The sequence below is a fragment of the Canis lupus genome, chromosome 19, assembly GCF_011100685.1.
Source record: "Canis lupus familiaris isolate Mischka breed German Shepherd chromosome 19, alternate assembly UU_Cfam_GSD_1.0, whole genome shotgun sequence".
Taxonomy (NCBI): domain Eukaryota; kingdom Metazoa; phylum Chordata; class Mammalia; order Carnivora; family Canidae; genus Canis; species Canis lupus.
In genome coordinates this window covers 4,021,912-4,040,412 of record NC_049240.1, presented here as the reverse complement: position 1 = coordinate 4,040,412, position 18,501 = coordinate 4,021,912, and the positions used below count along the sequence as shown (strand labels likewise).

At 40.1% G+C, this 18,501-nt stretch overlaps 1 protein-coding gene and 1 long non-coding RNA gene across 4 annotated transcripts in view; one reads left to right on the top strand and one right to left on the bottom strand.

Moving 5' to 3' along the window:
- The window catches only part of NAA15 (N-alpha-acetyltransferase 15, NatA auxiliary subunit), an 83,867-nt gene extending 79,829 nt beyond the window's left edge, over positions 1–4,038 (top strand). For all 3 annotated transcript variants that reach the window (XM_038564598.1, XM_038564597.1, XM_038564599.1), the window contains exon 20: positions 511–4,038. In XM_038564598.1, coding sequence (XP_038420526.1) covers positions 511–711 — 201 coding nt within the window. In that variant the 3' untranslated portion in view covers positions 712–4,038. The remainder of the gene's footprint in view (positions 1–510) is intronic.
- LOC111091093 overlaps positions 3,342–18,501 on the bottom strand; it is a 33,828-nt gene continuing 18,668 nt past the window's right edge. Inside the window, exons 2-3 of the long non-coding RNA XR_005373884.1 lie at positions 3,798–3,911; positions 3,342–3,675 (exon numbers count right to left, since the gene is read on the bottom strand). This is a non-coding gene — a long non-coding RNA (uncharacterized LOC111091093). The remainder of the gene's footprint in view (positions 3,676–3,797; positions 3,912–18,501) is intronic.

Here is an 18,501-nt window from a genome sequence, read left to right as displayed (position 1 = left end):
GGCAGGGTTGCTGCCTGGGGTCAAGCACTTGCTGAGAGTGAATGTGTCTTTACTTTTTTTTAAGATTTTATTTATTTATTCATGAGAGACACACAGAGAGAGAGGCAGAGACCCAGGCAGAGGGAGAAACAGGCTCCATGCAGGGAGCCCGACATGGGACTCAATCCCGGGTCTCCAGGATCACACCCTGGGCTGCAGGCGGCACTAAACCGCTGCGCCACCAGGGCTGCCCTGAATGTGTCTTTAAATGTAGCACCCTACACACCTTGTTTGCCCAACATTTGTCCTGGCCCTGTTTATATTATAACTCATCCTTTTGTATTAACCCTGCAAATCCGAAGAAAGTAATTCTTGTGGAATGTATATGTGGAAGTAAAATGCTTTTGTGTATCTTAGATAGGTACCTATGCCTTTTGTTTAGAAAATCTGTGGATAATGAAATGTCTAATGAATTCATAGTAAAAACTTCTTTTTGGACAAGTTATAACATGACCTTTTCTCTTTCTTTAGACATGTATGGAGGTATTAGAAGCCTTGTGTGATGGTAGCCTAGGAGACTGTAAAGAAGCTGCTGAAGTTTATAGAGCAAATTGTCATAAGCTTTTCCCTTATGCTTTGGCTTTCATGCCTCCTGGATATGAAGAGGATATGAAGATCACAGTTAATGGAGATAGTTCTGCAGAAACTGAAGAACTGGCCAATGAAATTTGAACATCATTAAACAAGCAAATGGAATGACTTTGGACCATATCTAGTGTATAATATTTTTGTCACGCACCTGCTGCATTGCTCTAACTTACACAGAATGAGAAGAGTAAATGTTCTTGCCTTCAAATAGTGTTTTACGTTTTTTATCCTGCTGAAAAAGTATATATAAAATATCTAACATATTACAGGATATAGGTTCAGTTTCTTAAAAAATTAAAAGCTGCTAAAATTGAGGGATTAAAAAAAGATACCTTATTCTATTCCTACCTACCCACCCATGTTTTTTAACTAATTTATATAAAATCTGGAGGCTGTTACAGCTAACAAAGCAGGTGTGTGGCAGAAATATTACTTTAAAATTTGTCTTGTGAGATTTTACTATATCTCAGACAGCATAAACGCTGTTTTAGCACTGGATTCTTTCACTGAGCACAAAGAGTTGTTGGGGCTTTAGCATCTGACTGATTTTGTTACGGGGTTGATTCTGACCATAGGAAGTATGCAATGTGAATCACTATTTACAGAGAAACCTACAACAGATGCTTGATGTTGTAGAGCTGGGACATATAGATACCAAGCAGAATTATAAGAAACCTAGAGGGTGTTCAATACGCTTGTTGTGTTTCCAAAATTCACTGTACATGATCAGTTTGGTGTTCTTGTACCACAGTTTTTAACTGAAGGAACCAGTTGGAACAATCTCAATTTTAACTAAAACTTGAAGAACTAAAATAGCAATGCAAACCTTTCAGCATTGTTTTGGCCAAACTTGTTAAAACTGTAATGCAAGAACCAAATGCACTGTGATGTGGCACCAACTAATTAGCACGCATGAATTTTTTCACCCAAGAGTGAAAAAAAGAAAATCTACCATGGCTTGAAGTTAAAGAGCAGAACTCCTGACTACCATTCTATGACTGATCAAGAGACTAATAGTTAAAAACCTCAGCAGGCCTTGTTCACGTTATGCAGAAAAAAAAGTGCTGCAGTTTAGATACCTCTGGAATTTTTCCACAGTGTCACAGGTTTGTAATACTTGAAGCCCTACATTTCTAAGAATATATTTCTTGCTCAGTTGTTTCAGGCAAGCCCAAGACTTTGTAATTTTTAAAGGGCCCAAGGTTTTTTTTTCAATAACAGACCAGCTTCTTTTTCCTGCAGTTACAGATGTAATTTCCTTTTTGTTGTCAAACATAAGGTACCAAATATGATGCAATAAATTGTTTTGAAAAACAGTTGTGTGAATATTTCAACTAATCTGTGTTGGGCTTCTGTGAAAATACACAGGTGGAAACAGAGGTGCAAGCCAGAGGCAATGTAATGTGCTATAAACTAGTTCAGATGGGAGCATTGAGAATGGGCTGAGTGCCGATGTCAGGGGAACTCCATAATGCAGGTGAAGGTGTCCTGCTCCTCCTGCATTAAGATTTCATTGAGGGCTAGGATGGTGGCAGGTACTATGAATGTAGTTCCTAACTCATAATTTTTAAGGAAAACTGAAAACTGCAATTTTGATGGAGATAATATGAGCCTTAAAATGTTAAACCTAGCTACTGAGAACTGGCCTCATGCTCAGTATTCTCATTGCATTTGCAAGATCTGAGTAAATTAAGTAAATTAGTCAATTGTATATATAATTGACCTTTTGTGGTACTTTTAGTTTATAGGAAATACATTCTAAAGGGAATTTTCAGGAGACCTTATCCTTCTACTGATTGATCAGTTGTGCTAAACTCAACTTTTCATAGTACGTGACCTGCATTCTGCGTCCCAGTCTAACGATTTAGTGATGTAAAGAGAAGTACAAACTGAACTCCAGTGCTTTGTCATGTTTTCTTAACTGGCCCTGTCTCAGGAACATCTTAACAGATGGCAAAAAAAAACAAACAAAAAAACTTTTTCAACTTCTCCTATGAGTGGCAACTGAAGTTCTCATTGTTGGGAAAGAACACTAGTGCTACCTCTGCCACTGCTGAGGTGTTGGGAGGAGGCACCAGCCATATAATAGGGGGAGTGTGTGTGAATTATGTTCAAACTCTACTGTATATTGAAATGAAATTCATATATTTGTCTTGATGTTCAAATGATGTAGATTGTCTTAGAATGAAAATTCATAAATATTCAGAACTCTTGATGCGGATGCCACCCGTGAGGAGATAAATTCCTAACGTGTATATTGTACTCTGACCCAATTTTACTGGAACTATTGAATAAATATTTTATTTTCTTTCAGGTTTACTTGATAGTGGATACATTGTCTGGTGTCAGAGGACCTTGAATGGGTTCATTTTATGTCCAGACAGCACCCCTAAAACATTGTACTGTACTGTCTTGCTCTGAGTAGTATCAACTGGATCATCTCACATTTGCCTCATTCACTCTATTAATTCCAAATGATACTGTGGGGGAAAACAGGGTTAGAAAAACAAGTGGGGGGGGGGGGGGGGGAAATGCAGTGATGTTGTATTCTAAACAAGTGCCTTATGTTTATTGCTGAGAACTGGTGTTATCAACCCTTTTCAGAAGAAAGGGTCCCTTGACCTGTATTAACATAGGAAAGTAAAGTTATTTTTGTTTTTCTTTATATTTACTACTCTTGTCATTTCTCATTTAAAAATTAAAATCTGACTAGGTTAGTTTACTCAGCTTTAATTAGATAGTTGAGTCATGCATTTTCAACATTTTTCTGTATTTATTATGCACAAAAATAAAGCGTGATCTATAATAGCATGGCTAAAAGTAGTCCCAATATTAGTGAACAGCTTTTCTGTGGGTTTTATCAGGACCTTGTTTTCCAGTGATGTTTGTACCCCATGGTGTGTTGCTGTTAGAGCTACGAAATGAAAGCTGTGATTGTAAGAAGAGGCCAGAAGAGTGTGGTTTAGTTTCAGGTAGGTGGTGATAAATTCAGGGAAGTCTCTCTCCTGCACAATTTTTTAGGAATATTCCAGTTGCCATGTGTAGCATCTGTTTGGGAAAAGGTAAAAAGTGAAGTATTAAATTTTCTTATAAGATACCTGTATACTTGTCTGAGTAATTACTAGCCTTAAATTTTTAAATAATTCTTGAGAGTTCAAAGAAAGACTGACCTGTCAGATGGTAGGCAGTCTCCTGTTCTAGCTCCTGCTCCACTTTAAGTTACAGGCAAGGTTTCTTGATTCCATTCAGCTACTATCTAAACTTTGTTGAATCCACTGCCAAACCTAAATTAAAACAAAGTCACATGAAATGGCTGTATTGCCCCATAGGGAGCCGAAATCTTAAGTTGTGTTCCGATTTTGATGACTAGAAATATCACTACTTGTAGCAATAAAACATTTTTGGAAAAGATCATTGTTCTTTATTGAATTGCACTTTCACCTTTTAGTATGCAATCTACAGGGTGGATATTAAGTTTTGATAGTATGCAGGAGGTTTTGGAGAAAATGCTCATTTCAGTGAAGCAGAAGAGTATTGGTTACATACTGTATGTTGTACAGCTTAATTAACACTGCTACCTCCATCAAGACCTACTCTTTAAAAAAAAAAAAAAAAAAGACCTACCCCTTTTACAATACAAAGATGGGCAGGATAGGGAGCAGTGTGTGGTAGAAAGTGGGTCTTCAGGGTTTCCAGCCTCAGTTAATCCAGTTGCCTTTGAACCTTTTTTTTTTTTTTTTTTTTAATTTATGATAGTCACACACAGAGAGAGACAGAGGGAGAAGCAGGCTCCATGCACCGGGAGCCCGACGTGGGATTCGATCCCAGGTCTCCAGGATCGCACCCTGGGCCAAAGGCAGGCGCCAAACCGCTGCGCCACCCAGGGGTCCCTCCAGTTGCCTTTGAAATGACACCATCTTCTGATAGTAACCAGAAGAAAAAAATGGTACTGTTTAAGTTAGAACTTTTATAAATTGCCAATGGTACACAAGCTTGCAATCTTAATGTTTGAATGCTTTCTATTGAGTTCTAGGTGCCAAAAACAATATAGACTTTATTTCAAGGTGGCTTGTAGCAAAAGTAAAGTTGATACATGGCAATCTAAGGAAGACTGTAATGGAGTTCTTAACCTTTTTTTATATTAGGCCTTGTGCCTATTTTAACCTCTGTATTCACACAAGTGGTACAATTTTTAATTGAAAAAGTGATCTTGAATGTGATGAAAATTTTCTGGTGATACATAAAGATTCTGGTGTTGCTAAATCAACTTGGTCTCAATAAGTACAAAGTATCTCATTTAGAAACAGAAGAGCAAAGAGATTTGGGGAATAGGATTTGGGCCCCATGGCTTGCTTTCAGCTGATAATTACATTTGCTTTCTATATCTAGTTACTTGTGCATTGTCTTAACAAGAAGCCTTTATCCACACCTTTCTGTTATCTTTCTAGTCTACTGTAGTTTCGTAACGAGCTCTTATGAATCTGCCACTCGTTTACTTTTATCTGCAAGTGTATCAGGTCCATTGCCTAGTGCTTGATGTTTCATCACAGTTGAGATAGGTGCTGGGTTTTCTAAAGTGTTGTTCCAAAACACTGGTGTTTCTTCATTACTTATGAATACTTAAATTAGCTCCACTTTTTTTTTTTTTTAACATTTTATTTATTCATAGAGATGCAGGGAGAGAAAGAGAGGCAGAGACACAGGCAGAGGGAGAAGCAGTCTCCACGCAGAGAGCCTGACGTGGGACTCGATCCTGGGTCTCCAGGATCACGCCCTGGGCTGCAGGCGGCACTAAACCGCTGCGCCACCGGGGCTGCCCTAGCTCCACTTTTCATCTTTCAAACTATTTTCAAGTAGTTAGACTGCTGATTGATATCTTTAAAAATGAAAAAGGAACCATTTAAAGAAGTAAATAACATCTCCCAAATGCTTAAGTTTGAACTATGGAATACAAAATACTAATTCTTCCCTTCATTAACTTAATAAAAAATTATGCATTAATAACAGTAATAGAAGTATTGAGAACATGTACTCAGCATTGTTTACTGTTAGCATAGTTTGCTTAGATCTGATTTAGAGTATTATTGTTCATCTTTTGACTCTTTGTTGGTCTTGAAGAATTTCCTCAAAGTACCACAGGTCCATTATATTTTACTTATGTTGAATACATTTCTCACATCTAATTTTTGTTTTTTCCCTATAGTTTGTCAATGGAATGATTGTGACTGGCGTTGTAGGAAGCAGATGACTGGAGGACCATCCTCTAACTTTTTCAGTTTCCTGTTCATTGTCGCATAAGTTGGCAGTGAATCTACTCATCATTCATGTCTTTAGCAACCAGCCACCCAGGTAACATCACATCTAGTGGAATACCACAGAGACTGTCATTCTCTGTCATTCATTAGTTGCTTTTCATCTTTCAGTTTGAGGGGATGGGTAGCACACACACCAACCACCTCCCTAGAAAGCTCTGTTTTTTCTAGCCTATTATCTCTACTTTAAGTGATTACAAGCAAGGAGACACCAGGGTAGAGTCTGCAGTGGTTATTTCTAGACACATGACCTACAGCTAGTGTTCATCACAACCAGCAGCTGTGGTCCACAGTTGGTCTTTGCTTAGGATAGGCAACTGAATCCTTTCAAGTCATAAACTTAACACTGTTTGTTTATTAGAATTCCAGGGGACCTGTTTAAGAAACAAAAAACCCTCAATGCCTGGGCCTACCTACTGAGAGAATGATTTGGAGTCAGGCCTGGGCATGGGTCATTATCTCCGCTCCCCTCAATCCCCAGTGATTTTAAGGTGCATCCAAAGTTGAGGCCCACTGTCCTTGATGAATTTTAAAAATGCTTTATAGTATTGAGTTTTTTCCTTAGATTAAAAGAAGCAGATAACTGTAAGTACAAAAAGATTAACTTTCCCCTATCTTACATTAAGGGGAAGAACTTATGTTTGAACTTTGAAAGTCCATGCCTTTCTCTACGTAAGTTCTGCTGCTACTATACTACATGAGATGCTGGTATTCAAAGGGTAAAAAAAAATCACTTCATAGTTTTGTTGGATGTCATAGTAACTTGTCTCCATTAAAGCAACTTTTAAAATAAAATTGCCATGGATATGGGCAGCCCGGGTGGCTCAGTGATTTAGTGCTGCCTTCAGCCCGGGGTGTGATCCTGGGTCCTGGGATCGAGTCCCACGTTGGGCTCCCTGCATGGAGCCTGCTTCTCCCTCTGCCTGTGTCTCTGCCCCTCTCTGTGTGTGTGTCTGAACAAATAAATGAATAAATAAAATCTTTTTTAAAAATTGCCATGGATAGATAGATGCTTGAGTTTTTGAGTGGATGAGTACCAAAGCAAAGCATGGAGTCCGACTTTTAAAAGAATGAGTGCTGCAAATCCATACATACCTAACCCTCAATCAAATACATGTTTTTTCTCCCTAAAGGACTACATTTTACATAAATGGATTATTGTTACAAATCTCAGATGTGAAAGGAGCCATGATTCTTGGACAGACAGCATTCAAAGCTAAATGTTGGCCTCTTCATGTATAACCTGGAAAGGAGATTTACATAATACACAATCTTATATCAAACTAAAACCTGCGTTGTGAGATCTGTTGAAATAACATTCTGGGTTGGTATCCCAAATCTATCCAATCTAGTGTTTTTCTTTAATAGGAATTGTTTTATAGACAATCCTCAATTCTGTCTAGCTTGTTCTTGGCTGGTTGAAGGATTTAATAAATGAGTCTGGTTTTGATACTGCTCTTTGCCATTTTTGAGTTCATAGAGTTGGATGATCTTCCCTCACTTTTGCAAACTTGGAAAGTCTAAATTGCCTTATCTCTTCACATAGAAGTCTATCTAGCCTTATATGTTAGTTACTTTTATCTGAACCTTGTGATTAAATGCCAACTTTGTGGCTTGGTACAATAGTGTGATGTACTTGATGCATAAGCTTTTAGATCAGATAGAATTAGGTTTAACGCCTGGCTCAGGTGCCTTAGGCAAGATAATTTCTAGTTCATAGTTGTTGGAAGGATTAAGTAATGTATATACTGTATAGAAAGTGATTACCACAAGGCCCGGCACATAGTAAGCATTCATTATAAATACAAATATTTGCAAAAAAGATTTTCTTTTCTTTTTTGTTTTGGTTTTTAAGGATTTTTATTTATTTATTTGAGAGAGAAGACGAGGTTGCTGGGTGGGTGGGTGCGAAGAGCAGAGGGAGAGGCAGACTCTTCGCCGAGCAGGGAGCCCGCCTTGGGACTCTATCCCAGGACTCCAGGATCTTGACTTGAGCTGAATTCAGGTGAACCAACTGAGCCACCCAGGTACCCCTGTTCTTTCTATTTGTAAGTATTTGACTTGGTTATCCTTATTTGTTGACTGCGGTACATTGGGCCAGCATATTCAGGAAATAGTTTATAATTTTCTAGATATTAATAGCTCAATTTTTAATTTTTTCCCTAGTATTTTACTTTACACTTGTGAGAACTTTACATTGTTTTGCTTTTTCTCACATCAGAGAAAACAACCTGTAATACCTCCATCCTCCATGATCATTTTGACATTCATGGAAACTTTACTCATGTTAGCAAACGACAGATTGCTTGATGCTACAGTTTAAAGTTACTTAGAAGATGTGGAATTAGGCCAGTCCTAATACCCTCCCTTTTATCCATCCAGTAATTAATGAGTACCTACTGCACCCCAGGGACTGTTGTTTCATATTAGGAATAGATGACATAGTCCTTGCTTCCACATTTTTTACAGGCTAGTAAACGAGACAGACAAATCAAGAAATGAGTGCAGCAGTAATTTATAAATGCCTAGAGATGGTATTCATTTATTTTTGGATAAACTAGGAAATGCTAAACAGAATGTTCACTAGAGCTTGGAGAGATAAGAGACCAGTGTCCTAGACAGTATGTATGTAAAGGCACAGGTACATGAAATATGTATTCAGGGACTATGTAAAGTACTGAGAAGAGGATCTAGGAAATGAGGCTGGGGCTCAGATTAAAGTTGTTAGATGACTTACTAAGACTGGGTTTGGTTATGTGTAGACAGGATAGCTATGAAGAAGTAGAGAAAGGTGAGAGAATTTTGCTAGCAATGTGATTGTGAGGGTGGGGAGCAAGATTGGAGGCACTGAAACTAATCACAAGACTCAAGTTGAGCTAATGAAGAGCTACCACTGAGCTCTTCCTGTGTGCCAGGCAATGTAGTGAGCACTTTCCATTTGATAGTTTATTTAATCCTTGAAGAGTCCATACAACGTAGATATCGTTTCCATTTAACAGAAAACTTGAGGATCATAATTTGCTCATGGTGGCACAGTTTATAAGTGATAAAAATCTGCATTTAACCCCAGGTGGGTTTATCTCCAAAGTGCTTGCTTCTGATCGATATAACCTCTGGGAAAAAGTGGTGAGGACAAACACAGTAAGTATAGGGAGGAGAGCAAGATACTAGAGATGTTAAGAAGGTAGGACCTAGATTAGCTGACTTGTTGGAGGGGAGAGGATAGTGCATGGAGAAGTAAAAGTTAATGACATCCAGGTTTGGGCGTGAAATACTTTGACGACAGTATCATTAAACAGAGTTGGGAGAAGAAATTGGGAAAAGCAGAGTCTTTTCAGAATGAATTTTAGGTGTTTATAGGACATGTAAATCCCATAAGATTAGGCCACTGGGCATATGGGTCTGAAATTTAGGAGAGAGGTGACTTGTAGATTTTGAAGAATTAGTTGTGAGTAGTATAGCCTGGATAAGACTGCTCAAAAGCGAATAAACAAAGATGACTTGCACTTGCCAAGGGAAGTGGCTAGGGGAAGAGAAGCTAGCAAAAGAGACCAAGAAATAATAGTTAAAAAGTTAGACAATTATAATGTTGGTGAGTCAGAAAGGTTTTTTTTTTTTTTTTTAAGTTTTTCAATGATTAGGAACAACAGGGTCAAAATCAAAGTATTATAATTCTTGTCAGTTGAGCTGGTAACATTTTAGAAGTCTGAATATCAAATATTGGCAAGGATGTTGAAAAACAACATAGGAACTCTCAGGTACCGTCTTTGGGAGTATTAATTGGTATGAGGGTAATTTGGCAATATTCATTTACTAAAATTAAACGTGCATACCCCTATGAACCAGCAATTCCACTAGGATACACACACACACACACACACACACACACATATATATATAAATACCCTGTAAACATCCTACCTATTTGCCAGAGGGACATGCAAGAATGTTCGTCACAGCATTGTTTATAATAATGAAATTTGGAAATAAAGTCTCTGTGACATAAGAATGGATAAGGTGTGCTATATTCATTTAATGGAATGCTGTACAATTAAAATGAATAAGCCAGCATTAAGTGGATCAAGAATTACTTTCCAAAACTGTGGTGATTAAAAAAAAAACAAGTTAAATGACGTATTTCATGTATTAATGTAAATCCTGTGTGGTTTATGGATATATTCATTTAAAGTAAAGGTTTACAGGGGTGCCTGGCCAGCTCATTCAGTGGAGCATGCAACTCTTGATCTTGGGGCTGTGAGTTCGAGCCTCACATTGGGTGTAGGGATTCCTTAAAAATCTAAAAATGGCGTTTTTCTGATTTACCAAGAATGAAAAAATGAAGGGAAGATCACCAGGATATGTGACATAATTTTTCAGGTGGAAAAGTGGATCCAATAATATCTAAAATATTAATTACCCTTTGTGATTACTCCTATGTAGCTATTATCCCTTCTTTAGAGATGAAGATTCATGTCTCAGAGATGTTAAGTGACATGCTAAAGGGCACCCAGCTAGTAGTAGTGCAAGTGCTGACTTAGGAGTTCAGGTTACAGACTTGTAGATGTTAGAGCAGGAACTTAAACCCAGGTTTTTTGTTTCAAGGCAAACTAGACTATGTATGGTGTGTTCCTGGATCCTACTGTTCTACCCAGAGAGCTATTAATGAAGTTAAAAGCCTTATGCTATTTAGAACTCCCTTAGAAGAAAGAATTGTTGGAATGAAATATGAGTATTTCTAAACTATGCATTTTATACAGTATTTGTTTATCCCTTTTGATATACATATGACATCATGCTGACAGTGCTTTATGTTTCAAACTTACTTTTTTTTTTTTTTCATAAGCCCCTGTTGTGCTGGCTTTTGGATTTCCTTTTGCAGTGAGGAAGTGTACCTTTAAGATGGTGAAGATACATGTTTGAGATCATTTACCAATTCCAGGAATTAGAACTGCCATCCCTGTATCCCTCAAGTGAAATACAGTGTCCTGAAAAAGAAACCACTCCAGTGGATAAGATGCCATTAGTAAAGTGGCAAAAAGCTGTATGGTATAGATGGACTGATTATCAGAGATTGCGAGGCTTTCTTGTCTTTGTATCTGGATCATGTTAACCCTTCAAATCTCTGTTTTATCATTTTCTTTTTTTTTTTTAAGATTTTATTTTTTTAATTTTTATTTATTTATGATAGTCACACACACACAGAGAGAGAGAGAGGCAGAGACACAGGCAGAGGGAGAAGCAGGCTCCATGCACCGGGAGCCCGACGTGGGATTCGATCCCGGGTCTCCAGGATCGCGCCCTGGGCCAAAGGCAGGCGCTAAACCGCTGCGCCACCCAGGGATCCCTCTGTTTTATCATTTTCTAGGAGATTTCAACATTCATGTGGATGCTCTGTCAAATACCTAAGTATCACAGTTCCAAGGCCATTTCAACTCATTCTCTTGACCATCTTCTCTACTTCGTTATACAGTCGTTCGGAGTGATTTCAATACCCTTCCTCTCCCATCCATATTACCCCCAATAATCCTGATCCAGAATCTCACCCCAGAGCTCTATTCCTATAATACTGCCTTTTCTTCCAGTTGATTCTTGACCCCACTTCCTTCCATATCTGGCCTTGATCTTTTAATTGGTTACATGACCCAATCTCTCACCAGTGCTTTCAGTACCGTGCCATATTTTCCTTTCCTGGTATCTCTCTGGTGTTTCTAGAACAGTGCTATATTCTGCGTGGCATCAATGACCTGCCATCAATTTCCTGCATCCTTGTCTTTCTCCTCTATCTGTCATCCGACTCACAATTCTGGATCAGTCTCATCATAGGCCTGGCCCTATAAGCCTTTCAGCTAAGATACTGGGAACAATCATAAAGCTATACTTTCATGATTTCCAAACTCAGTTTGGTAGTTAACACCACCATTGATAGATAGCTTTGTCTATAGTCAGTGGTATATTTCAAACTGTCTCCATTCTCTTTAAGCCCCCTTTTTAATTCCCTCCTACCTCACAAAATAATTGAGGCCATATAGCAAGAAGCCTCAACTTCAGAGCAATAAAGTTATTTATTTATTTTTATTTTTTTAATAAAGTTATTTATAACCATTCCCTTACTCCCTTAGTTTCTGAGAAACGATATTTTTTTCAAGGCCCACCTTTTCTGTCTCCTTTGGGCCCTGGTTTCATAAATTTTCCCTCTTTCTACAAGTTCCTTTTCATTCAAATTACAATCATGCTCAGATCTCTCAAATATCATGACCCCTCTTTTTACCCGTTCTTTCCATCTGGTTTCTGCCCTCCATCTCCTTTCCATCTTACCTCCAAAGAATTCTGGAAGAGTAACATTCTCTTGAAGTCTACGTCCTCAACTCCCATTTGTTCAGCTTGTTCCTTGGATCCAATTCCCACTACTCTGTGGAAACTAATTTTACTAAGGATGAAGGACTTCCTAATAGCAAAATCTAACATTAGAATTTGTGTTTATAATCGTTTCCAGTGATGGTAATGTTTTCCCTGATTTTACTCGAGGACTCGCTCTTTGACCTAAAGTATAATATTATAGTGTGGGTGTAAGGTAAGTACAGATACACCCTATTTTATTGGTTTCTAATTATAATGCTTTAGCAAGAAAGCTTGGCAATTCCCATTCCTTTCCAAAGCCCAAAGTACTTTTCACGCTGTGAAGCATCCCTAGCCATTTTAAGCCACAGTGATGCTCCTTTCCTGGGAATTCAGCTATGGTCCTACAACTCACGTGGGAACATCTGATGTTTGTGACAGCTCAAATTTGTATTTTTTTTAATATTTATTTATTCATGACAGACAGAGAGGCAAAGACACAGACAGAGGGAGAAGCAGGCTCCATGCAGGGAGCCCGATGTGGGACTCAATCCCAGATCTTCAGGATCACGCCCCGGGCCCAAGGCGGTGCCAAACCGCTGGGCCACTGGGGCTGCTCTCAAATTTGTATTTCTTGACTTATGTGGCATTTTTATTTATAGAGATCTTTGCTACTTAACTGGGTTGACAACTGACACCATGTATTTTACCTTCTTATATCCTTTACTTCCCTGAACATAAAGCCTTCAAAGGAAATGCTCACTGAATGTTTATTAAATGAATGAGTTTTAGCTATCCTGGAAATGTATTATGTATTATTATCATATACGCCCTTAATTTGATTACACAGGGTGGAAAATCATCACAATCAGCCTATGAGTTACCAAAAAACTGTGTTTCCATATGACTTGACATTGTTATGATTTTTTATTTTATTTTATTTTTTAAATATTTTATTTATTTATTCATGAGAGAGACAGAGAGAGAGAGAGACGCAGAGACACAGGCAGAGAGAGAAGCAGGCTCCATGCAGGGAGCCTGATGTGGGACTCGATCCCCCGACTCCAGGATCACGCCCTGGGCCAAAGGCAGGCGCTAAACTGCTGAGCCACCCAGGAATCCCCTGTTATGATTTTTTAAATAGGATATTCCATTCTAACTCTATCCTAGCCCTAACCCTAACCAGAAAATAACTAGAGCACGAGAAATCCTGACACGAGCCCTGGTTCAGCGCCCCACTAAACACCAACCCTAAGCTTGAGCCTCACTCTAACTTTAGCTCTCAACTCAGGGCTCCAGGCAAACCTCTTAACTGCTGGCAGATAGGACCTTCAGGGTTCTGGGCCCTAAACTTAACCCTAGGTTTGGTTCTGACCTGATCCAGCCCCCAAACCTGGCTCTAAATCCCAAAGGATATGGGACAGTGGAGGGACCCACGCTATTTGGAAGCCTCGCAGATAGCAGGAGCAGGAGAAATCCAAACAACCCCCTGAGCCAAGCAACATTCATCACCCTCCTGAACACCAATCCTAAACCTCATCCCAATGTGTGCTCTCAACTCCGCCCTCTGGGCAGGCCTCTACACTACAGGCAGCTAGGACCCTCCAAGCTCCTGGGCTCTCACCCTAACCTTAGGTTGGGTTCTGAACCCACCCAGCCACAGATCCTAACTCAGAATCCCAAAAGAGGGGATCCCTGGGTGGCGCAGCGGTTTGGCGCCTGCCTTTGGCTCAGGGCGCGATCCTGGAGACCCGGGATCGAATCCCACGTTGGGCTCCCGGTGCATGGAGCCTGCTTCTCCCTCTGCCTGTGTCTCTGCCTCTCTCTCTCTCTCACTGTGTGCCTATCATAAATAAATAAAAAAAAATTTAAAAAATAAATAATATACACCCTTAAGCCCCTTCAAGTATATTGTGAAAATAAATGACTTAATTTAAAAAAAAAAAAAATCCCAAAAGATACGGCACATCTGAGCAACACCTGAAGACAGCAGGCAAAAGAGGCAGAAATGGTGCCTTTTGGAGTACCTGAAAAGAGCTAGAACAGGAGATACCCAAAAGATATCCTGACACAGGGGATCCCTGGGTGGCTCAGCGGTTTGGCGCCTGCCTTTGGACCAGGGCGCAATCCTGGAGACCCGGGATCGAATCCCACATCGGGCTCCCGGTGCATGGAGCCTGCTTCTCCCTCTGCCTGTGTCTCTGCCTCTCTCTCTCTCTCTCTCTCTATCATAAATAAATAAATTAAAAAATTAAAAAAAAACTTTAAAAAAAAAAGATATCCTGACACAAGCCCACGGTTCAGACCCCCTCTGAACACCAACCCTAAGGTTGAGCCTCACCCTAAACTCTAGTCCTCAACTCAGGGCTCCAAGCAGGCCTCTTAACTGCCGGCAGATAGGACCTTCCAAGCCCCGTGGCCTTTCTAAACCTAACCCTAACCATAGGTTTGGTTCTTGCTAAGTCCAGTCCCCAAACCTAGTCCTGAATCCAGAAGGATGGAGGACAATGGGGTGACACCCGAAGACGGCTAAGAAAACAAGAAACCTGCCATTTGGAAGCATGGCAGACAGCCCCAGCCAGAGAAATCCAAACAAACCCTGGAGCCAAGCCCCACGTTCAGTGCTCCCCTGGATACCAACCCTAAGCTAGAGCCTCACCCCAATTTTAACCCTCAACTCAGGCCTCTGGGCAGGTCTCTACACCGCCAACAGGATATTCCAATCTTCTGAGCTCTACACCTAACCCTAGATTTGGTTCTGAACTACTCTGGCTCCACACCCCAGGTGATTTGGGACTTTTGAGGGCCAGCAGAAGAGTCAGCCAGCAAGACAGGAGGAAACAGGGCCATTTGAACTTTCTTTTTTTGCCATTTGGATTGCGTCAGGTAATACTATATTATCTTAGACAACAGAGTTGGGCCTGATATGCAGCTAAGTACAGGTTCAGGAAGTCTGTCTTAAAAGTTTATGGGTACTAAAGCTTGGGGAAACTAGCTCACACAAACATCTTAATAAATTAGACTGCCAGCTTAAATGTATTAACTTACCACATGAAAAGGTCATCATACAGGGTGACTAATCCAGTTTAAACAAGTCATAGGTCAGAAGATGGCTCAGTGAGCCAGAATGAGAGATCAGAAAGTGCTCGAAAAAGATCACCAGTCATTACAATTTGCATTTTGGACTATAGGAGCTTCTTGCTGGAACCTAACAGCCGTAAAGTCTTCATGTAACAGGTTAGAATTTAGATAAATTTATTATAAAAGAAAAATCTAGTGCTTTTTAGAATTTGCTACAAGGGTCAAGCATATCATGGACCATTAGAAATTAAATCAAGGGGATCCCTGGGTGGCTCCGTGGTTTAGCACCTGCCTTTGGCCCAGGGCGCAATCCTGGAGTCCTGGGATTGAGTCCCCCATTGGGCTCCCGGCATGGAGCCTGCTTCTCCCTCCTCCTGTGTCTCTGCCCCTGTCTCTCTCTCTCTCTCTCTCTATATATATATATATACATATATATATATATATATGTATATATATATATATCATGAATAAAAAATTTTTAAAAATCTTAAAAAAAATTAAATCAATATGTAAGTACATCTCTAGGCCAGACACATAATTGATGAAGCCTCCATGCTTGCTTGTAGTAACTACATCATGGGCCATGGACCCTGCAGCCTAGAGGAAATAGGTTTGCTGAGGAGCAGTATCAGCAGCTTATATGGCGTTTCTGTAGTCTCCAAGCCATAGGCACCACTTGTTTTATTTTTCACTTTTAATTTGGTAGTTGTGAGAGAAACTCAGAGGTTATTGTTTAGGTTCAGTGAAATTTTTAAAACAATTCATGGTTATAGGATCTTTCCAAAATAAACATCTTTACCGCTGTTTTCAAATCCTTATAGACAGCTCTTCATTCTTCTATTATGTAATAGCCAATACTTGGAAATGGTCAAAACTGAATTCCAACCTCATGGACCAGATGAGTTACATATTGGGGTTCTGAGAGAATAATCAATCCAGTAGGACCACCAAGGTGGCAGTAGAAGAGGTGTAGTCTTCTCAAGGGAGAGCAGTTTTCTGGATTTTTTTTTTTTTAAGATTTTGTTTATTCATGATATACACACACAGAGGCAGAGACACAGGCAGAGGGAGAAGCAGGCTCCCTGCGGGGAACCTGATGCGGGACTCAATTATGGGATCCAGAATCACGCCCTGAGCCGAAAGCAGACGCTCAACTGCTGAGCCACCCAGGCATCCCACAGTTTTCTGTTTAAAGCCAGGAGGTAAAAGGAGTATTTCATTACAAGGTTGAGAATACAGGTGAGTTTGTTCTGAATAGGCAGGATTTCCAGAGGACACAGGAAAAAGCAAAAAGAGGAAGGGTTTGGGAGGATTGCAAAGCAGAATGGGAGAGGGTGGCCACCTGGAGAGCCTTGTATTGGGGAAGTACTGAATATAATAGGGAAGTGAGGACTAACTGGCCTTGTAGGTCTCAGGGAATGCCTATGAAATGATCTTTGAGAACTGGCCAGAGCAAAGGCCTAGGAAGCATTAATTCTGAGGAAGGGATCAGTGGAGGATACATGTGTTTCTACCCTAGTTGATGTTAGAGACATAATGCTCCTCACAACCTTTTCAAGTTTCTTTCATTTACTTAACATATATTGATTGAGCATCTCGTGTTCCAGGCACAGTACTTGATTCTAGGGATGGGGTTACAATGGTAAGTGATAGGTACAGCCTCAATCCACAGGAAGCATAAAATAGTGTGAGATACAGGCCAGTTGCAATGGTCTGAAAGTACCACGAAAGTGGGTGTTGAAATCCTAATCCCCAAGGTGATGGAATTTGGAAAGGAGGTTTTTGGGAGGTTAAGACTCAGGAGAGTCTGAATGGGATTAGTGCTCTTACAAAACAAGCCTCAGAGAGTTTGCCTTCTCTTTCCACCATGGGAGGTTACACTGAGAAGTCTGCAACGCACAGGAGGGTCCTCACCCACCCCTGGCATCCTGGTATCAGACTTCCAGCCTCCAGAACTGTTAGAAATGTTGTGTCTAAACCCACCCAGTCTGTGATGCTTTGTTAGAGTAGCCCAAATGAACTAAGAAAAAATATAAGACAATTATATATATATATTAAGATTTTTTATTTATTCATTCACAAGAGACAGAGACACAGGCAGAGGGAGAAGCAGGCTCCATGCAGGAAGCCCAATGCTGGACTTGATCCCGGGACTCCAGGATCACGCCCTGAGCCAAAGGCAGGCACCAAACCGCTGAGCCACCCGTGGATCCCCAAGACAATTATATTTTTATGATAGGGGAAATGCAGGGTGTAATGGCAATTTGGGTAATTGGGGTGTGACACATAACCCAGATTTAAGAAGATCTAGGAATGCTTCATGGAATGCTGAATAAGCTGAGACCTAAAGTTTAAGTGTGAGGTAGCCAGGTGAGCAGAGGGCAGAGGGGGCAAAGAGCAAGGGAAGATGAAGTAAGATTATTTTTGGTGGAGGACAGTATATGCCAAGTCTCAGAACAAGAGAAAAAAGACTGAGACATTGAAAGAAGCTTGTTCTTGTCTTATAGGGTTGTCATGAGATTTAGCTGTGTGGGAACAAATGGTCCCATAAATATCAGAAATTTTGACTGTGCCTAGAGCATAAAACCAAGGATGAGCATAAAAAGATGAGAAATAAGGGCACGCAAATAAGCAGAAGCCAAAATGTAAGTCCTGTAAACCATGACCCCAGGCATTTAGACTTCATGCAGGAGTTCATGGGTAAACCACTCACAGATGGTAAATAGTGGGGTAAATGTCCTGCATTTGAGAATGACAGGCTGAGACTAGCAGAAGATTGTAATTGTGGCTTGAATTAGATAGGGCCAGTGAAGATGGAGAAACATGGATGGATTTCAAGAGATATTCAAATGTAAATATATTACATAACAAACTTGGTGGTAAAAACAGAAGTTTGTTCTTTTACAATTTTGGAGGCCAGAAGTTGAAATCAAGGTGTTGGTAGGGCTGGCAGTCCTTGGTGGTCTTTGGCTTGTGTTAACATGACTCCGGTAGCTCCTTGCATCTTCCCAGGGGCCTGCACCGGGCCTTCCCCCTGTTTTGGGGTCTCATTTCTGCCTCTCCTTCCTCCTCTTTCTCATATAAGGATACCAGTCATATGATCTCATCTTGAGATCCTTAACCACATCCTTAACTTAATCACATC